The 20,777-nt window shown below is 34.2% G+C and overlaps 5 protein-coding genes across 5 annotated transcripts; 3 read left to right on the top strand and 2 right to left on the bottom strand.

Annotated features, from left to right (window-relative positions):
- The first annotated feature begins 11 nt into the window (after nucleotides 1-11).
- On the top strand, nucleotides 12-1,219 carry MONOS_12994 (putative rRNA metabolism protein, SBDS family). Its single transcript, XM_067865663.1, has 4 exons — nucleotides 12-130; nucleotides 198-246; nucleotides 295-552; nucleotides 604-1,219. The coding sequence occupies exons 1-4, from the start codon at nucleotides 45-47 to the stop codon at nucleotides 1,006-1,008; spliced, it is 798 nt and encodes a 265-aa protein (XP_067734843.1). The 5' UTR covers nucleotides 12-44; the 3' UTR covers nucleotides 1,009-1,219.
- A 37-nt stretch (nucleotides 1,220-1,256) lies between these two features.
- Nucleotides 1,257-6,755, bottom strand: MONOS_12993 (putative Soluble quinoprotein glucose dehydrogenase; the record flags this gene model as incomplete). The annotated part of the gene is made up of 3 exons (XM_067865662.1): nucleotides 1,257-6,464; nucleotides 6,524-6,638; nucleotides 6,693-6,755. 3 exons carry the CDS (start codon nucleotides 6,753-6,755, stop codon nucleotides 1,363-1,365), a joined length of 5,280 nt encoding a protein of 1,759 aa, XP_067734842.1. The 3' UTR covers nucleotides 1,257-1,362.
- Nucleotides 6,756-7,174: 419 nt separating this feature from the next.
- Nucleotides 7,175-10,381, top strand: MONOS_12992 (uncharacterized protein; the record flags this gene model as incomplete). Its single annotated transcript, XM_067865661.1, has 5 exons — nucleotides 7,175-7,187; nucleotides 7,242-7,336; nucleotides 7,383-7,520; nucleotides 7,619-8,815; nucleotides 8,981-10,381. 5 exons carry the CDS (start codon nucleotides 7,175-7,177, stop codon nucleotides 10,379-10,381), a joined length of 2,844 nt encoding a protein of 947 aa, XP_067734841.1.
- Nucleotides 10,382-12,172: 1,791 nt separating this feature from the next.
- On the bottom strand, nucleotides 12,173-12,986 carry MONOS_12991 (uncharacterized protein). Its single transcript, XM_067865660.1, has 3 exons — nucleotides 12,710-12,986; nucleotides 12,539-12,617; nucleotides 12,173-12,489 (listed from the first exon to the last, which is right to left on the bottom strand). The coding sequence occupies exons 1-3, from the start codon at nucleotides 12,954-12,956 to the stop codon at nucleotides 12,447-12,449; spliced, it is 369 nt and encodes a 122-aa protein (XP_067734840.1). The 5' UTR covers nucleotides 12,957-12,986; the 3' UTR covers nucleotides 12,173-12,446.
- A 2,277-nt stretch (nucleotides 12,987-15,263) lies between these two features.
- On the top strand, nucleotides 15,264-15,488 carry MONOS_17026 (uncharacterized protein; the record flags this gene model as incomplete). The annotated part of the gene is made up of 1 exon (XM_067869905.1): nucleotides 15,264-15,488. The coding sequence occupies one exon, from the start codon at nucleotides 15,264-15,266 to the stop codon at nucleotides 15,486-15,488; it is 225 nt and encodes a 74-aa protein (XP_067734839.1).
- Between the last annotated feature and the right edge of the window lie 5,289 nt (nucleotides 15,489-20,777).

Below are 20,777 nucleotides of genomic sequence, written 5' to 3'. Positions count from 1 at the left end.
TAAATATGCAACAGATCTTTTTATTCTTGAAGAAAGATTTACCAATGTCATCACCAGCATTTCAAATTTGTGTGTATAAAAAGGGAGGAAAATCAATAGAAGTTTTATGTAAACCTGGAACTGTTAATCGGTTATTTATTTTTGTTTCAACATGAATCAAAGTAAATTATCAATTCTTGAAATTTAATGTTTAACAGATGGAAAGAAGGCAAACTCGGACTTGACAATGTTCTTGTGAGCGAAGAGGTATCAATTTATTTCAAAAATTTGAGTAATTGAATATTTTTGGACCAGATTTATAAAAATCATTCAAAAATGGAAAGAGCAAGTGAAAGTGAAATTGAAGCAGTTGTTGGAAGCTTAAAAGGAATAGATGCAATCAAAGAAATTCTTACTAAAGGAGAAATTGCGCTTACAACTGCTGAACGTCGCGAAAAAGTGGAACAGAAAAGAAGAGAAATATTGAATTTTATTCATTCGTATTATGTTGATCCGTCAAATAGCCTTCCGCATCCTATAACACGTCTTGAAACAGCAATGGAATCATTTAGAGTTTGCTTTCTCTATTTTTGAAAATATATATTTTATTTCCTTTAAAACAAGTATATTGTTGATCCTTTCAAAGATGCTGAAGATCAGGCATTAGAAGTTGTTGATAAAATGAAGGGTGTTCTTCCATTGAAGAAAAATGTCATGGAAGGATCGTTGTTTATTCCTCACGCGTACGTGGCACAGAGTCAGGGAATAATAAAGAAATGGGCAGATAAAAGCAGAGAGAAATGGGATCATAACGGCTGCACAATGGATGTATCCATCGTTCCAGGGAATTATGATAAATTTATGCAAGAACTTGCGAAAGTGACTCATGGAGAGCATCAGTTGACGCTTGCTTCTTCGTCTTCTTCACTGTCCTCTTCATCTTCCTCGAGCACACGTGGAGGAAGAGGGAGAGGAGGAAGAGGTGGCGGAGGAAGAGGAGGTAGAGGAGGAAGAGGAAAGGGAAAGTGAGGATGATTTGAGATTGATATATTTAGAGAAGCGTTTTAGAAAGTTTGTTACATATATATTTGGAAAACGAGAAGTTGTTTTTATACTAAGAATTTGATATTTGAGCATTTCTCCTTTTAAAAATTCATTTTTCATTTCTTCAATTGAATTGAGGAGAATGATTCCCTTTTGAAGTTGGCAAAAACAGAATATAAATGGAGAGAACAAATAATTTTGTTTGAGATAATGAGTTGGGTTATTATTATTTGAAGAGAAAGCCAGTTTTAACTTTTTGTTTGAATTTATAAAAGAAAAGAAAAGTTTGAAAAATATAGTGATAAAGCAAATTGTAAAAAAAAATATGGAAGAGCATTACTAGCTTCTAAGCTGTGTGAAAAAAATTCTATGAAATGAAAGCAAAGAAGAGAGTGAAGTTAGCTCAGTTGAAGAACGAGGCACTTTGTCAGCATCGATTCCAAATGAAGATGATGAAACAGATGAAGAAAATAGTACAGAGAAATCTGTGCTTGTTGAAAATGTTGGAAGAATATCCCCAAATTCAAAAAGCACAGTCACAGAGAGCTGGACAGAAGAAGAAAGGGAGGACGAACTTGGCGTTCCTTCCACAGCAATCTCAACTGTCCATGAGCATTCATTTTCTTCCTCTTCTTCGTTTTCACTGTTTGTTTTTTCATTTTTCTTTTCTTTAGCATCGACTAAAGTTGCTGATTTTACAAAAAGCAGTGGTGATCCTCGTAATATCGCTGACGTGCGTCTTGGGCGAGTTCCACTCGTTAAGCGATGTTTCGGTGCAATGAGAGATAAAACAATTGTGAAAGAAATCGAAGATAGACGCGAGGACGAGCTTGCAGAGATAGCTGAATGATAAGAAGAGGGAATCACTGAAGATAACGAGGAAGTTGTACTGTTAGTTGAAGAAGATGAAGCACTACTCTGCATTTGAGGAAGAGAAATAAGAAAAGAGCCTCCGATTAATGGAGCAGGAGTTTGCTGCGATGATGGACTTTGAGATGATGAAAGAAGAGACAAATCAGCAGCAACAAGCGAAGGGAACGTTTCAGTAGGAAATGTTGTTGCTATTTGTTGCTTAGGAGATTCTGAAATGTGATATTTCTCTTTCAATTTATCTGCTTCCTCTTTGTCTGGAAGAAGATATGCAATTGCATTCCTCCAAGACGAAATTGAAAAGTTTGGCAGAAGAGGTTCAAGTGATAAATTGATTGACGAAATACTTTCAAGCGCAATTTTTGAAAGTTCTTCGAAAAACAAATAATTTGCTTCTGCTGTATTTCCTCTAATTGCTGTGCTTGTGGACTTTTTTCTGTCAAGTGGTATCTCTTTGCTTTCTAAATGATCGTCTTCTGAAATTGTTTCCTTTGGAGCTTTGTCTGTTTCTTTTTCATTAAAATCATTGTTCGTTCTCTCGTAATTCGTTTCGCAATTTCCAGTTTTCTGCAATTTTTCAAAAGATTCCATCCAGATGGAAAGTGGTGATTGCTTCAATTGAGAAAACGCGATGTTCGAAAGAATGAATGAGAGATCGGAAACAACCAATTGCAATGGAGAAAGATGTCCTTGCGTTGGAAGAGGAGCTGAAGTGAATAAAGAATAAATTGTAAAAGAAGTAAGTTGGTTGTGCTTTGAACGAAGTGATGTCAGATTGCGAGTTAAATCACAAGCAGCAGATATTTCAGGTATTTCACACAACTTCTCATCAGCAGTTGATGAAAATCCTTCCTTAGCTTCTGAAGAAGAAGGCAATTGAAAAGTTGAAGAAGAGCTTATCAACCTTATGATCCATTGAGTTAAAGCTGATTGAAAATTAAGCATTAAAAGCATAGAATCAGCAACGCTATGATTTTCAGTTTTTGTTTGTTTAACAGAGTTTATTTGGGTATTTTTTGGTGTGTTCGCAGTTTCATCTTGAAGATGATTTTCATCTTTTGTTTCAACTTCTTTTTCTGGTTCTTCTTTTTCTTTTTCCTCCTCTTCCTCCTCTTTTTCTTCTTCTCCTTTAATTCTGCTTTTTCGTTGTTTATTTAACATTTCAATATATTTCAGTTTTTCACTTCTGGTTTCGAGATTCTTATCTGAAAAAAGTTTTTCTTCACGTTCCTTCTCTTTCAACCGTTCTCTTTCCCTTTCCCTTTCCCTTTCTCTTTCTCTTTCCTTCTCTTGTTCTCTCGCTTTCTCTCTTTCTATTTCTTTCTCCTTTTGTTCTCTGTATTTTTCCTTCATCTTTTCTTCCGTTATGCTTTCTTTGATGCCTTGTTTTGTGAGTCTGTTTATTGAAGCAGAAAATGACGATGCAGCAACTGCATCCGCAAACATGATGACAAGCGAAGGAGAGCTGTCTTCGTCAATCTGTTCATAACCTTCTCTAAAATCTGCTTTCTGGTTGGATCGCGTGCTCTGGACGAAAGAATGGTTTGTCGAATAAGATGTTGGTGAAGCTCGTCTCGCTTGCTGCGTATTTTGGATTGAAAAGAAAGAGCAGACGTGATTTTGTGAAGTGATTGTAAACGAAAATGGTGGAATGGCAAGTGAAATTGTCTGAAATTGTTGCCTTTTGGCTTTCTTTGGAGAGCCAGGTCTTGTTGGCGAAGCATTTGAAGCAATTCGAGACGGAGAAGATCCTGAAGGAGACTGTGATCTACTTGTCTCATCCAACTTCTCAGCATCTTCAACAGCAGAAGCATCACATAACAACAGACGAAGAAGAGGAATGTGCTGTTTGTGATCATAGTGCACTTCGACAGTTGAGCCAGGACTCAAAAGCGATGGGACAAATCCGCCTCCTTCAGCAACAGACACGATCGGGAAGGATATGATTTTTGTGGTGTTCTGAGGAATGACATTTCCAGGTAGCTGGGGAAGTTTAATGTAGCTAAGATTAGAAATAGAAGAGTGTGTGAATTCAGCTGGAGTAAGTGTGGGATTTTGTGTTGAAGACAGCTTTGATTGGGTTGTAGCGAATGTCACTGATGGGCTGGCTGAAGGATGAAGTGAAGTGACCTCCATTCTGCGAGGAGGCGTCGAAAATGACAGAGGAATTGAGAGAGGTGATTGATGGCGATGCGAACGAGGAAGAGGAGAAGAGTATGAGCTGGGAGGTGAAGAAGTAACAGAAAAACGGTAGGACGCAGAAGGAGATGGAGAAGGAGACGAAGAACGTGAAACAGAGTTAGAACGGGAGTTCGTTCGTGAGTGCTTCGATGAGCGAGAAAATGTGGAGACAGGAGATAGGCAGCGTTGTGTGTGAGGAGTACCAACCGGAGAGATTGAAGGAGATTCCCGTCCGATTGAAACACGTGAGCTATCCTGTGAGTGGTGTGAGTTTGTTTGTGGAATGTTATTGGGCAACGTATTTGAAGGTGGACGTGAACGACAAATATCAGAAGAAAAAGAAGCTGAGTCGGTTGATTGTGGTGGAATCTTTTGAGAACTTAAAGAGTTGCTTTCAGGTGGCAATGGTATATTTGGAACGGCCTTTGCTCTTTTTTGTGAATTCAATGGAACATTTGAAGAACTGCTCGTTTCGTTTTCTTTATTTGGCTTCTTTCGTGAATTTTCAGCATTTGTAGCCAAGCTTTTGGGTGCTAAGGAAGCAGATGAACGCTGAGATAGTTGCTTGTATGTTACAGATTTCGGGCGAGTGATTGGTGCGACTTTTTTTCCTTTTTGTGATTCAACAGAATCATTGCTGTATTGTGAACTTGTTGATTGCATCAAACTATTTTGCGAAGTTATCGCAGATGTATTTTCATTTGCAGAAAGAGGCAGAGAATTTTGACTGTCTTCTTTCTCTTTCTCTTTTTCCTTTTCTTTTTCTTTGAGATCATTTGCTTTTGTGTGATAATCTTTCATTGGTCCTTTTTCTCGAGCTGCCCGTGTCCGAGCCAAAATTCGTTTCTCTCTGTCTGTCATGAAGAGATGGACTTCTGAATTTGTACTTGACTCTGCTTCTGCGCTTTCACCTGCCTGCTTCAAATAATTCAGCTCTTCTTCGATAATCTCCAGTTCCTGTTCAACAAGCACAGCAAACTGAGCTTCATTTTGTTTGTGCTCTGCTGACTCAGCTCTCTTTGTTTTTATTTTTTTATCAACTTCGCATTGAAACGATGAGCGAGCTTCTTTTCCCTTTTCATTTGTTCTTAAATCATCATTTGTTGTTTCCATTTCGTTTGAGTAATAATCTTGTGTAAGTTGACTGCTTTTATCATCCGCTCTTTCACTTCGAGGCTCTTTGATTTTTGTTTTGTATTGGCTTGTCTTTTTGAAAGATTCTGAGTCACATTCTATTTCTTCTTCTTCAAATTTTTCAATCGTTTTTCTGTCTCTTGCTTTCTGTTCTTCTGCTCTCTTTCTCTGCAATTCATCTCCATCGTTATAATCTTCAAATTGCAGCATCCGAACAGCGTGATTTCCGCTGTCAACAACAACAATGCCACAGCCGACCAGACACAAAGATCTTGGCTGGTTCATCAAACAACCACCAAGTGCTGGCCCATCGCAAAACCCGCTTTCTCCTTTTGCTTTCACTCCGGTTGTAACAGTCATTTCTGCTTTAGTGCCGAAAGAAGTGGGAGATCTGGGTGATCTGGGTGACGAAAATACTAACCCTGAAGATCCTCTTGTTGACGATGCTCCCATCATCGTCATCATCATCAGCATTTCAGTCGAATTGCATGTTCCTCCACTCCAATCAGCTTCCATATCATTTGCTCTAAAGGGCCTGCTTCCTGCAATCGTGTCAACTCTTTCTAAATCTGCTGATATTCTCCTTATTGCACTATTGCCGCTGTCAACAACAAGAATGCCCCCATCAGATGCAATTGCAAGATAGCTGGGCTGATTAAACAGTGCAAGAGGCGCAAGACTTTGCGTAGAAACTGCACTCTCTGCAGACTTTTTAGGACTATTTTGCGAAATAAGCGTACTCCCATCGCAATACCCAGCCTTTTTAGGGTAACCTGCCACAGTTGTAACTGTTTGTCCTCGAATCATTCTGATGCAATTGTTAAGACGATCAGCAATAAACAATGTGCCATCAGATCTTAAGCAAACTCCACTAGGCTTATTAAATTGAGCGACTTCAATAGATCCATCTTCGTGTCCTCCTTCAGAAATATCTGATCTTCCTGCTATTGTTGATACAATGCCCTTGGGGCTAATATGTCGAATGCAATGATTACCTTCATCGCAAACAATCAAGGCTCCATCCGTACAAACACATAAAGCAATGGGATTATTGAACTGTGCAAGAGCACAGCGACCATCTTTTTTCCCTCTTTTGCCATTCCCAGCATACGAAATTAGAGTGTTAGTTTGAAATATAAATTGTCGTATCCTGTTGTGACCTGAATCGCAAATAAATACAGAATCTCCAGACATTGACATTGCCAATCCTGTTGGTTCAAGAAGATGAGATCGAGTTATTGAAGGTGCAATAGTCTCTGTTCATTTTTTTAAATATGATTTTTGAAAAAAAAGCAAAAACGGAAAAGGTGCAAACCGCATCTTCCATCCAGTGAAATCTTTCGTAATGCATTATTTCTCGAATCTGACAACAACATATCCCCCTCTGGTAGTAAACAAGAACCAATAGGCCTGCTGAATCGAACATCATCCTAAAAAATATATTGCAAAACATGTAAAATTAACTAAAAAATAAATTTTCAAACCCTCATTCCATCTGTGCATCCTGTTTTTCGACTACCGCAGAGGGTTTTGCACACCAAGCTCATAATTTGTTTAAACAAAAATAAATAAAATAATAATGGTATATTCAGATCATTAATTTTTTTCATTTTTCTCTTTTGTGGAAGCAATCATATGGCTGATTTCAACAAAAATCAGCTTAAAACATCTCGCTTTTCCTCATTTTATGGTGAAAAAATATCGTCTTTGGCCAATGAGTCCAATAAAGATTTTGCTTTAAGTCTCCGCTCTACCTCGAGAAGTGAAAAACTATCAAATTGCAGAATGCTATCGAAATCTGAAAAAAATGATAAAAAACCTCTCCCTGCTGTATGCATCTGGTTATTTGAAGTTTTAACAATATTTTTTTCGCGAACATAAGGAAGCAGAGATTGATGAAAACATCCAAAATTTGTCATCATCAGATGAAACAACTGTTATAAATTCATTATTGCGATTACGAGTTATGAGTGAGCATGGTGTGAGCTTGCATATAATTTGATATGACTGATTTTGGTTTTTTTATTTTTCAGATTTGAAGAAAGGAGTTCAGAATCGTTTGTTTGATCATGATATCTTGACAAAACTTCAGTATTTACTTCAGAAATCATCAAATGAAGCTATAATCGTTTGCTGATTTTATTCTTCAACATTTCGTAATATTTTGAAAATAGGTTTCATGTTACTGGATTCTTATAAACATTGTTGCAGGAGCTACAAGCAATAGAGTAAGTGAAGTTATTTATTCTCCAGTAACAAATTTTGCTGCAAGACAAATCCAAAGATCATGTAATGAAGACATTTTAGGAAATGTTTGATTGATAAATAATATTGACAAGCTATAACAATAAAAATAAATCATTTGATTTCTTTAAAACTCATCTTTAACAATCGGAAAATATTATTGTAGGCTATACATTTTTTGGCATGTGCCGCTGGAGAATCCATAGAATCACAATTGTATCTAACAGAAATGGAAGTTCAAAATGATATCATTCGAATTCTTTCAAGTTACTCAATGCCTGTTGTATGTGTTGTGTCTGATCTCGATTCATATGCATCTTTCACCTCAAGCAAAACTGGCGACATTTCTTCTGCAACTAATCCTGCATTGTCTCAAGCTTCTTCTACCAGTGCTCCTTCCTCCACAACGACATTGTTCTATGCTCCCTCATCTGCTCCTCCTTTATCTCAGCACACATTCGACGAGTGTCTGTTCTTTCTCTCAAACATCAGCCTCATTCTTCAGGACCGCCCGCGCTATCCGTTGTCCATTCAACCGCAATCGCTCGCAGCATCACTCACTTCATGCGAGGCAGCAAAGACACTCACAGAGACAGAGAAAAGAGTAGATGTGCTGCAGCGGGCGCTGAACTCGGAGAGCGCCTTCTGCACCATCGAGCGCTCAGCACAGCAGCTGCTTCGTGTGCTGCCTGTTGCCTCTCTCTTCCTGCTCGACTCCGAACTGGACAAGTTTGCTCTGCTGGACACCATCAAGTTTATAGACAACGTTGCTTCTGACGACGGGAAAGCGCTGCCTTGGCTGACGCAAACACACCTCACCCAAATCGACCACTTCCGCAAAGCAAACGTGAGGAAAAAAATCGCACTTCCGCTGTATTTCTCTCAAAGCACTTCAACGCAGCCTCAAAGCACTTCACCTTCGCATTCCACCATTTCCTTCTCTTCTTCTTCTTCTCCCTTGTGTTCTCAATCTTCGTCTGCAAATCCATTTCAGCAGGCAGCACAGCCTTCTTCCATTTCATTGGCCACTTCCACAAATGCCTCTGCACTTCATCCAACAAGCACAGCAGCAACAATTGACACTTCATCTGCTATTCCTTCCAGTCTTTCGCGTTCTCCTACTGTTATTGATCACCACAATCATACACCTTCTCCTGCTCCTTCTTTTCCTGACCCATTCACTTCAACTGATATGGATGCTTTGCCTGTGATTGAGACGTATTCACTGCCAATAAGTGTTACACCATTGCAGCTGATAATCCAAAGAGTTATTGATTTTCCAAATGTTTTAATTGCCAAAGCAGCTGCCCAACTGTTCTTCTCTATTTCGTATATGACTCATCCAACCATTTCAGGCTGTGAGGTATGAATCGGAAAATTGAATGAAGTCAATAATATTTGTTTGATTTTTTTTGTATTTTATTATTATTATCATTCTTAAAAAGGATTTTTTATTTAATTTTTTCTTTTTCTTTTTCATGTTCCTAATATTTAAAAATCCCTTCTCCAAAAAAAAAAAAATTCTCAGATGCTGATGCAATCAGACATAGTCACTCTCCTGTTCAGCATGATATGCTCCCTCCACGAAGACATTGCTGTCGATGCGCTCGGCACAGTCGGAAACATCAGCCGGACTCAAAATTCGTATGCCAGCGCATTCTGCACAGGAGGTTTGATCTACATTTTGTGCAGGCTCTTCCTGAACGATCCGAAGGGCACACAGTACATCATCCACCAGAAAGGAAGGAAAAAGAAGGAAAGCTCCAAAAAAAAGAAGAGGTCTAAAGGAAGAAGAAAGGAAAAAGGAGAAGAGAATAAGATGGAAGATGATGATGGCGATGAAGAAGAAGAAGAAGATGATGATGATGATGATGAAAATGAAAGTGAGCAAAGTGAAGAGAGCGAGGAGAGCGAGGAAATTGAAGAAGATGAAGATGGATCTGAAGTTATAGTACGAAATGCTTTGCCATGCAATGGAGTTTTATATGGAAAATCTTCAAAAACAAACGACGACAAAATAAAAATCCTCACGAAGCTTGCATGTCCATTCGATGAAGCATTCATCAACGGAAAGATTCTTGACGAAGCAGCATTTGCGTTGGATTCCTTATCGAGTGGAGGAGACAGCTGTGTTGATGCACTTAACACGCACCATGTTGTAGCTGTGGTGATGGAGTTTTTGCTGTCAATTGAGAGTGAAATAGAATTCCATTCCCCAAAATCTCCAACACTTAGGCGCGTTTCAGTCGTTGCAGTCTCAAAACTGCTGCGTGTGGTCTTGCGATGCGTAAAGAGGGGGTACCAGCAGGCAGAAGAGTATGTTCAGGAGATGTGGGAAGAGAAAAGAGCAATGCTGCTCCAGAAACAGCAGAAAAGAGAAGCTAAGCTGATGCGGATGAACGAGATGGATATTGTGGAAAGGTCAATGCGAATAAGCCAATATACTCAACCTCCACACGAATCGAAGAAGATGATTGGATACAGCGCATATACCAGTAAAGACAATGGAGCTGGTGAAATCCTTTCAAGTTATCCCCAGAATTCTTTGAGTGGATACGATGAAGAAATCAACGATGATGATGACGACGAAGACGATCCAGATGATATTTCGCCTCGCTATCTGGCAAGTCCAACAGCAGAAGATATTTGCATTGAAAATACTGCATGCTTTGACTTGATAGAAACAACCGAAAGAAGGGAGCTGATCGGAATTCTAACTGTTTCAGAGGAAATAGATTGGAAAAAATGTGCTAATATTCTTTTTAAGAATTATATGAAGGTTGTTTTGGAATTGGAAGAGTTTAGCTCCGAAAATGCGAGAATACAAACTGATAGAATGGATGAATTTGACTATAACAGCAGCTGTGAAGAATTTGAAGAAGAAGATGAGGACGAAGACGAAGAAGAAGAAAATCTTCAAGAAAGTTAAGAATTGATGTTAAAATGCAGGCATTGAAAGGTTAAAAAGCATAAAATCAAGAACAATTCAATTTGAAAATGAAAATTCACAATAATTCATTCAAACAATAAATCACAATTTCGATCAACAAAATCGAAAAATATAAACAAAGAAAATTAAAATTTCAATCATCATCCTCAAAACAAGAAGGCGAAATGAATCGAAACATGCAACAAAGGTGAATAAATTTACAAATAAACAGATTCTTTATTTCGTAATATTAATTTTTGTTTTAATCTTTTTTCGAGATTTTTAGTAAAAAAAAATAATAATATGTTTATGTATTTTCTTTTCAAAAACCAAAAATTGCAAGGAGTGGGGTTCGAACCCACGCATCCATACGGATAGGGGAGCTTAAATCCACCGCCTTAGACCGCTCGGCCATCCTTGCTTGAAAAAGCGGTTTATGTTTTATCGTTTTATGATTTATGTCATTTCAATAGTTTTTTATCCAAAAACCTTTATTAGTGTCTTTGTGAAAGTGATCAAATTATTTCATTATTAATTTAAACATATAAAAAGTTTTTCTTTTATGAAACAATTTGATAGCATTAAACAAATGTATGTGATCCATTACGAATAAATGAACATCGGAATTATTTTTGATGGAATACAAAAAGATTTTATATTCACATAAATCAACCGATATAAAAATAATTGTGATGAAGAAGCAAAAGTTGAATAGAATTGTTATTTTGTGATCCATAAAATGAATCACCTTCACTTTTCCTGCAACAATCAGCTCCTGTTGCACTTTTCCTCAAAGTTTACAAAGTCTTTACTTTTTTGATGAAGATCTATTCAATGCAATTTATCTGTGCTTCTGTCTTCTCCAGAATATCCTGTATCTCTCCCAGCCGCATTTTCATAATCATTTCCATCTTCTTTGTACACTTCATGATTGAAGCTTTCAAATCCTGTAGTTTCAAAGAAATCTTCTGTAGTTTCACCTAAACAACGACTGATTTTCCTTATTCCAAAATTAATTGAGCACAGCAAAGAAGCAGGCAAACTAAAAGGTGTTGTGATGATATTATTCAATTTTAATGTTGTTCATTGATTCTATCTTGGTTATCTCTTTTCACTATAAATATTCAACTCTCAACATTAGCAACAACTTTCTTTTCAAAAACACTCCAATAAATTCCCCTTCATTATTTTTAAAAATGTTGTCCAACTGTAATCTATTCAGTGTTCTTTTTCTTTTCTCATTCATCCAACTTAATGTTATTAATCCTTCACATCATATGGTTTTCACTTATTCAAAAAAGAGAGAGAGAAAGAAAGATATTACAATCCTTATTCATATTATTCTCTCTGATAATTGGTAGATGTTCAGATCATTTCCTCGCCATTCGGCTTCTCATCTCAGATATTTATAATTTGTTTGGAGGAATATAAAATGAGCTCTTAATAAATAGCAAGCGCAAAACTCTTTGAAATGAATACGAATAAAGAAATTTCTATCACTCAATAATTAATATTCTTTACATGAAAAACAGTGTTATCATGTGATCCAAAAAGCAAAATCATTTAATTATATTTTTTATTTCAATGCACTGTTGACATTTCCTCTGGTTGCTGCATAAAATAATAACTTAAAAGTTTCTCGGTTTCGAAGATTATGATTACAATCTTCATTCTGATGTTGTCATTTGGAAATTTTTTAGGGGAAATGGAAAAACTATTTTTGAATTTTTGTTCATATTTTCTACTTAAAACAGGGTGTTTAATGTTGATTCGATTAAACGTATATATCTATATATGACAAAATACAATTTTCTTTGGTTAGGAAGCATGAATGAAGTCAGACTTTACAAAAATTTATTTTTCATTTCAAAATATTTTGTAAAAATGAATAAATATTTGTAAAGCTTGAATTTCTTTAATAATCCGAATAACTGAATTTTTATCTCCTTTCGGTTTTAACTAGTATTGAATACTTTATTATTTTGTGTATTTCTTATGTAACAATAGTTTGTAAATTAACACTTATGAAATAAAAGTATTTTTGTTGTTCGAAGTGGATAATAACTCATGAAAATAGTGAATCGTTTCGATTCTTGATACGCGTATTACTAAATGTTTCGAAATTGTTAAGAAAATCTATAAATATTAATTGCAAACATCAAATCATTAAACTCTTCCCTTGTTAAAAGTGCTTTTCCAATTGGATCATCCGCATAAATTCCTATTGCCTGTAATGCTGCAATGTTGAAATAATATGTTTTATTCGGATTAAAATGAAATTTAACAATAAATTTTGATTTTTTTAAATGAAAAAGAAAATATGCAAACCGGTGTTTGCTTGTGCTGCTGTAATTGTATCCATTTTCTTTGAAAACATATCAAATAATGTATCAATGTCCTCTGGTGAAAAAAGATTTGGAATCTCTCCTTCCTGACTTCCAGTTTGTTTCAATCTTAATATTGATTCCAATTGGTCAATTAAAAATCCTCTTGGATCTTCTGGTTGATGATAGAAAAGTGAAGCTGTTAAAACTTCAATGAGTTGATACAAGTTGTGTTGTTGTATATAGTCCATCTAGATATAAAACGGTTAATAACTGATCTTAACCACATTCATGTATTTATTATCATTTATCTTGAATAAAAGGAGTTAGAAAAATCTTTAAAAAGAATGTTTAAAATTTTTATATTCATTTTCTATTTTATTAATACTCATTGTTTTATTTGAATTTTTTGTATATTAATAGAACTTTCTTTGAGTTTGTTGAATGAACAGACTAAAGTTATTTTTATTTTTTTGATCATTTCTTTAATTGAATGTTTTTATTAATCCTTTGCGACAATTAAATTTTTTGTGAATTGAGTCGGTCGAATTTGCAAAGGAATGTCGACAAACTTCTAATTAAAAAGAATAGATTGTTTTTTGATTAAATACTTTTTTTCAGAAATAAATAATTGAAAATTATTAATTCTTTATATGTCAAAATTTTTTTGAAAAGTTCCTTTTGTTTAATTTACAAATAAAATTAGAATTTCATATTTCGATTAAATTTCTGTTCCCACTCACCAAAATTCACCAGCTAGGAAATATTAACATTGTCAAGATTGTGTTTTCATGACAGCAAAATTTGGTGAGAGGGAACAGAAATTTAATCGAAAAATGAAATTTTTATTCTGTTTGAAAATTAAACAAAAGGAACTTTTCAAAAAAATTTAGACATATTCAAAAAAATAGTTCAATATTTTTTTCACCATTATTTTGATTGTTATGATGTCAAATTGAATTGAGGGATAGATCAAAATGTTTTTCCTGGAATAACTCTGTCAGGCTTTGTTTGCACTCTGTTTTTCGGTGAACAAACTGTATGTACTTTGTTTATTTGCAATCTTGATCATAAATCGTCTTTGTGTTTATATTATCGTTAAATTTTTCAAATAAGATATTATTTTTATTTTATCTTCATTATTATGCATAATTGTAATTATCATCAGTTAAACAGAACAAACGCAATCAAATTAATTTTGAAATTGGTTGCTTTGATATAATGAATCTTCAAACTTTAAGATAAAAAATCGCAAAAGTTTTTCACGAAAAAAGATCGCAGTTTTAAGTTTTGTTTCTGATTTTCTTAGAATTGTTTCGTTATTTCCAGATATATTCTTTATTGTTAATTATTTTTTAAATTATTTCATGGATTTAGTCTAACTTAATTCTTGTTATTATATTTATTTGCAAACAATAGAAATATTTTTCAAAAAATCAGTGTAGCTTTCAGTTGCTGACTCCTTTTTCAAATTTCTGATATTCCAGAATAAGTATTTTTAATAAAATGGTTTGAAAAGTAAATTGATTGTTAATTTTTCGTTCTTTGTAAACGACAGAAATTTTAATAAAGCTTGTTCATGAAAAATATAAACAAGAAGATATATATGTTGATTTGGGAAAGTGTTAAAAAAAATATTGTATTGACTATGTCGTACGTACTTTAAAATTTTTATTTGTTAACTGTTTGTTGAAAAAATGCCTTTGTATGAATATCGGGTGAAAAAATGAATGAGTTTTGGATCAAAAGAGTAGATCCAAAGCTGGATGAGCTGGTATCGATGGAGATGATGCTGGAAAAGTTTCAAAAGAGAAAGGAGAACAATGTAGAAAGGAAAAAAAAAAATGAATAGATCGCATAGAATATGTGAGAAAAATGTTATTCATTCAGAGACATAAAAACATTCGTTGAGTGAGAGCGGATCGACAGAATACGTTCTGGGGAAAGATTCAGATAAGATTCCTGATTGGGCTTTAGAAAAGGAAGAGGAGGAAGAGACAAGGAAACAAACTCCCTCACCTTCTATCTTATCCACTTCAACAACAGACACAGATACAACATTTGTTCTTGTGGAGGATCTGTGTCCAACTTCTTCTTCCATGTCTAACTTAGTTGATTCAATAGCTTGTTCTTCGCATCATAAAAAATTGATTGTGGATCTGAAAAATTCACTGTTCATGCTGCTTCATGGGAGGAATAATATAAAGGAGATGACGATAGGAACGCTGGAAGAAAGAATGATAACTGCTTCCCAAATCCTGTTTTGGGTGTCCAATGGAGCTCTTCATTCATTTGAGGATGAGGAAGATGAACTATCCTCTTTGTTAAACTTAAGTCCCCATATTGTACTCTTCTCAGAGCACATGGTAATTTGCATCGCTTTGCACTCTGACTGTTCATCAGATTCCGACTCTTCTTCCATCTCTTCTTCAACTGTTGTCACATCTGCATGCGATGATGATGATGATTGCAGAAACGATAGAGACTCTCTGCCCTCATCTGCATTTGAGGAAGAAGATAGCTTCAAAAAAGAGTGTTTGAGGTAGAAAGCGCCAGAAATGTTGATGAACAAGAAGATGGGGGCAACAAAGGAGTCGGTGGCATTCTGGATCGGGATGATGCTGTGGGTGTGCCTGAAGCTCCAGATCCCGTTTGGAGAGTATGATGAACGGGTTGATGGAGATAAGAGAGGGAAATATCCAAAGAAGGTAGTAACTTATGAGTCGTTTCTTGGGATGATTGCGAGATTACAGATGGAACTGATATTTCAAAATAACGAATAATGTTAAAAGAGTTATGTCATTTTCAACAATTATCAAAAAATTGTTTTTTATTTTCTTTCTTTATTATTTTCATAGTTATTTATTATTAATTTGTATCAATAACAGCAAACCTTTTCCGACAACATGACAACTCCTGGTGAATTATCTTATTTGGTGAGAATAATCGAACAAAAGACATATTTTCATATCTTTCTTTCGAACTTAGAAATGTTCTTATTATTTTTTTCTCATGCATTCTGACATTAATTCTTATTCAATTGTTCTTACACATTGAAAATAATAATTGCATATATATATGGGTGATTATTTTTGAAATCATAACTTTTTTCGGAGTGTCGATTTTTCAAATGTTCAATTTCTTATGAGAGGAATTATTCATTAAAGAGTTAGATGCAATGCAATTGTTTAAAATGACAATGCTTCAGATAATATTCATGAAAAAGTTATTTTTGTATGGAATTATTTCTTTTTTGTGCTCATTTATCAGCACTTGAAGTGAATTCTTAAACCGAAAAATTTGATGGAAGAAATATGATTTCATAAATAATCACCCATACATACGTCAATAAACAATTGGAACATACTGCGAAGATAAATACACAAAATTAACAAAACTGAATGAACAAAAGTGTTATTTATTGCATATAAACATTCATTTGATTGGTGAAATGAAAAAATTCAATATTTCAGAAAATACATGGTTAAAAGCAATTATTATCAGCTTTAAAAATCACTCGTCATTCAGAAGAATGAAAAACGTTCGAATTCGAAACGAAAGTTCCACGAACATTGTTGAACGCATCGATTTGGATGAATAGCAACTGAAAGCTAAGAAGATTATTTTATTTTTTTAAATATGCATATTTTCAAGTATTCATTCACAGTCTTCAGACAATTCAATGAAATAATTAAGCATGTCTTCTTTTTTTAACTCATTTGTCTTCTTTTTTATTGCTTTATGCTTAAATTGATGTTAAATATAAAAAGTCAATAGAAAAACATTTAGGAAATAAGCAATACCAAACATTGTTCAGAAAACTGCAATATTTTGAAGGCATTATTATCAGGTTTCACACATTTCTCAGAACTCATCACTGAAAAGTCAAAAGATTGCTTTTCATTTCAAATCATTTAATCTTCAAAAAGATTCATTTATAAAAGAAGCAATACATTAAGTGTTTCTGGTGTAAGTGAGTACCTTCTGTCTCCAATAATTCGTCTCAAGCGAGAGAAAATTCTCTCGCAAGATGCTTCGCTGCACGGAAACATCGTCAACGAATAACAAATGTTGGCAAAAATTATGGGAGTAATTCCTTGTTTGCTGATTTCAGAATAGAAAACTTGAGAATTATGATGTTCCACATACAGAGAGTTGTCCAGGAAAATTGAAGAAAAGGGAGCGTAGATGCTATCAATATGGCAAGAAGCCTTCAGACATGAAATTTTAGAAAGATAATCATTGAATGCTGACTTTAATCTGAGAAACCAATCCATACTGATAGTTTGTTGGATTTTGAATAGAGATTTCTTGATTTGTTCTGCTGATATTGTTCTATCAATGACTGAATATTCATTTGCGCCAAGTTCTTCAACGTCTTTGTCATCTTCTGAAGTGCTTTCAACATTATCTGAGCATGTGTCTTCCTTTTTTTCAGCTGAATTTGATTGCATGTCATGATCTTCAAGTTGTGTATGTTTTTTTTTGTATCGTTAAATGATGACTCTTGCTCACTTCCTACACAAAAAGGAGAAAGAACCTCGAATTCATCATCAGCTGCATTATTTTCTGCTTGAATAATGCCTGCTTCGTCTAAATAAATTTCATAGAGGTTTTCATCTTCATTTGAAATTGCTTCTTTTTCAATAAGTGAATTATCTGTCAAAAGAGTTAATAAATGCAGCAAACTGTTGTTTGATGTATAGATTGGTGAAGTCGATGATACGGAGTGCAAATCTTTTGGAAGCGGCTGAAGTTGAACTTGTGTTTCGGTAATTGCTTCTGCTATTTTATCTTTTTCTGGGCTTATAAGTTGGAGAGCAGAATAAAAAGTCTCAACCGATAACGGAGAAGAGAATATTTGGTGAGGAAAATTTGTTGGAAAATTCGTTTTTTCACTCTTCGAAAAAAAAAGCGCATATTGTTTGTCTTAAAAATCCATTTTAGCTGTTCTTATCTTCCATTACATGAGAAAGTGTTCGTAACTTTTTCTGTTGATTCTTTGTAAACACAGTATTTGGAATTGCTTTAGAAGGACAAAGAAAGACAGAGTTACTTTGCATAATATCTTTTGTGGATTGAATAGAAGTGTCGCAACGCATCCTTTGAATTTGAGTTTGATCTGAATCCTTTGAAAATGCAGATGAACATTTGAATAGCCTGTATTTTTCTTTCAATGTCATAAGTTCTGTTGAATAAGACTTTGAAAACAAACCGTTTCTATTGTCAAGTGTACCAATCGGAGTTAGGGAATGAGCCAAAGCGATTTGATCTCCTCGTTCTTTCCCTAAAAATGAATTGAACAGTTGGATTACAATAAAGCAAACTCCATATTGCCAATCGGGGGAAGAAAATTCCTCAAGATCTTGCAACCACATGTATTGCACAATGGATTTCAGAACATTGGGAAACACATCGCCAAGTTTTGTTTCAACTATTTCAAATAACAACTGCAGTTGTTTCAGTGGTGCAAGTGATAATTCACATCGGATCACATCATCAATTTTTTCTTTGGATAAAAAATCTGTAAATGACGTATTGTGAAAATTTTTTGTTACGAAACAACATATTTCGAAAAGACAAAGCCACCTCGTTTCTATGAAAGAGGGGCATTTCGGTAAAAATGTGTTCTTTGTTGATGATTTTCTTGTAAACTTTGATAATGATGTAATTTCTTCCTTTAATTGAACGAAAAATGAATAATCCTTAAAAAGGCGTGTGACAATTAAATTGATTAAGTGGTTACGGCAGTAAACAAATATCAATGAAATTTTCTTCGGTATTTCTTCGACTGAGCACAACTTCGAATGATCTGCAAAGCTTTGAATTGCGAGTTTTTGTGGAAGCAAGCCGTCCGTGCAAAAACAGCGCACTTCTCCTTTCAAATTCGAAACTTCTCCAATAATATCATTAGCCGGATAGAAATAATCAGTGGTTGTGAAACATGCCTTATCAATTTTCCAGAAAAATGGAGATGACTTTGTCTGCAAAGGAACAATTGAAATGACAGTGTATTTTTTTCCAGCAACTATCTCTCCGTTCATCATTACGGCAACCATTGAATTGAATATTTTAGCTTTTCGTTCAGAAATTCTTTTCTTTCTTTCTTCTTGAATAAGTGCTGTCAGCTTTCTATATGTGAGAGTTGGAAATATGGTTGTAGGTGAAAGAGATGGATTATGTTGAGATACAATTATTAATGAAGATATAAATTTATTGAATTCATTGGAGTAAGCAGAAAGAAAAGCAATGTTGCAATGACCAATTAAATGAAAATATTGCTCAGCCAACGAATCAACTTGAAAATGAGTTGGAACAATTTTCTTTGCTGACGCTTCAGATAATCTTGAAGATGGATGAAACTTGAAATATGGCAAAATCGTTGATGCAGTTGTCAATGCGCATCGATGATTCACAACTTCATCGCATCCTTTTCGTCCAAAGATGGCACAATTGATTCCTTGTTTGCAGTGTGGACACAAGTAATAAATATGTCCATCTTTTTTAAGAGATCCATCTGTCTTGACAGGAGTATATGCCAACCAAAGCTTTCCATCGCATGTTTCAACGTTAATTTTCCCAATTTCTTCTCCAGTATTGTTTGGGTACTTGTGGACTAGATTTCAAGCAGAAAAATGCAAATTAGTCTGAGTGATATTTAATAAGAAACATACTATTTCCACTGCTTGAAATATTTGTTCTTATTAATTCCACGAAAGTGCATTCATTATTCTTTAATTCCTCAACTTTTCTTTCAAACGCTTCAAGCTGCAAAGATGAATCATATTAAAAAATAAATAATTATACATGCTGGGGTAAAATGAGATTAACAAACAATATTTTTTTGCTTACATGCATCTTTGCAATTCATACGGCAATTCTTCAATAAAGTCATTTTTAGTCATTTCACTCGTTTTTCAAATGATCTCGACAAACCGACTGATCTCAACAGACAGACTGATCTAGACATGATCAGGTCGAAAAGATCTGTCGATTCGTCAATAAAAAAATATTTTTGAATTTTCGTGTTTTATTATTCATTTTAGTCATTCAAAAAATAAAATAGAGCTAAAAAAATATTTGAAATAAAATGTTATCCAATTTTTTTAAAATTTCCAAATTAATGATTCTTAAAAGAGTTTTGAATTTCATTGTCGGTCAAATTGTCAAATCAATTTGACAGAGTCTGCATGTCGCAAAGGCTTTGAAATTTTCAAAGCCTTATTGTTGAAAATAAACAAAAAAAGAAAGATAGTCCAAAATAGACAAAACAAATGATCAAAAATAAATAACAAATACTCAAGATCTTCATCAAAAACAACAATTGACAAAAAATATTTTTGTATGAACATTAAATACGTATTCAAACCTGGTTCAATATTCTTTTTCTATTTTCATTTTTCATTTAGTGAGAAACGCCAATAAAAATAATGTCTGGATAAAAAAACCACCCTAAAGTGTCTATGAACATTTAAGATGAATTATTGTTTTTATCATTTATGCAACAATTTTGACACAAATTGGGTGATTATTTTTGAAATCATAACTTTTTTCGGAGTGTTGTTTTTTCAAAGATAGTTTATCATTAGGATGAGATTTTGCAGTCAAATTGATTATTCATCTTTTCTGATTCAAACATAAACATCTTGCTGGAAAAAGCATGCGGATGAATGTGATAAGTTATCTCATTTTTCAGTGTTCGTTTGCAAGTATTCAAGGGATAATTTCGAATCGAAAAGTTTGTTTGAAAAAATTTGATTTCATAACAAATCACCCATATGGAGAAATAATCATATTATAGTCAAAAAAATAGGTACATTTTGTGCTGTATTTTGTATATATTTTGATCTTTGAGGATATATTTTTTCGAAAATCTGATCATATGATTAATATTTCATCTTTTTTGATAGCGACACTTCGATTATTTAGAAGGATCTTCCAAAATACTTTCAATGAAACAACCTCTAGAAATAAAAAGGAATAACCACACACACTTGTGACACTTTGATTTCTGAAGATTAAAAATAAAAGAAAAAAATGAAAAAATGTTCTAGCACACAATAAATGTGTCA

Source organism: Monocercomonoides exilis, assembly GCF_001643675.1.
Source record: "Monocercomonoides exilis strain PA203 chromosome Unknown scaffold4-2303458, whole genome shotgun sequence".
Classification (NCBI taxonomy): domain Eukaryota; phylum Preaxostyla; order Oxymonadida; family Polymastigidae; genus Monocercomonoides; species Monocercomonoides exilis.
The sequence above is the reverse complement of the archived record's forward strand: the minus strand, read 5'-3'. Positions and strand labels throughout refer to the sequence as shown.

Excerpts from the sequence above, each read along its gene's own strand:
- MONOS_12994 (XM_067865663.1), top strand. The coding sequence starts at position 45 with ATGTCATCACCAGCATTTCAAATTTGTGTGTATAAAAAGGGAGGAAAA. Across the intron at positions 131-197 it reads AAACCTGGAACTGTTAATCG|ATGGAAAGAAGGCAAACTCG; the intron begins GTTATTTATTTT and ends AATGTTTAACAG. Across the intron at positions 247-294 it reads ATGTTCTTGTGAGCGAAGAG|ATTTATAAAAATCATTCAAA; the intron begins GTATCAATTTAT and ends TTTTTGGACCAG.
- MONOS_12991 (XM_067865660.1), bottom strand. The coding sequence starts at position 12,956 with ATGGACTATATACAACAACACAACTTGTATCAACTCATTGAAGTTTTA. Across the intron at positions 12,618-12,709 it reads AGCAGCACAAGCAAACACCG|CATTACAGGCAATAGGAATT; the intron begins GTTTGCATATTT and ends TCAACATTGCAG. Across the intron at positions 12,490-12,538 it reads GAAGAGTTTAATGATTTGAT|TAATACGCGTATCAAGAATC; the intron begins GTTTGCAATTAA and ends CGAAACATTTAG.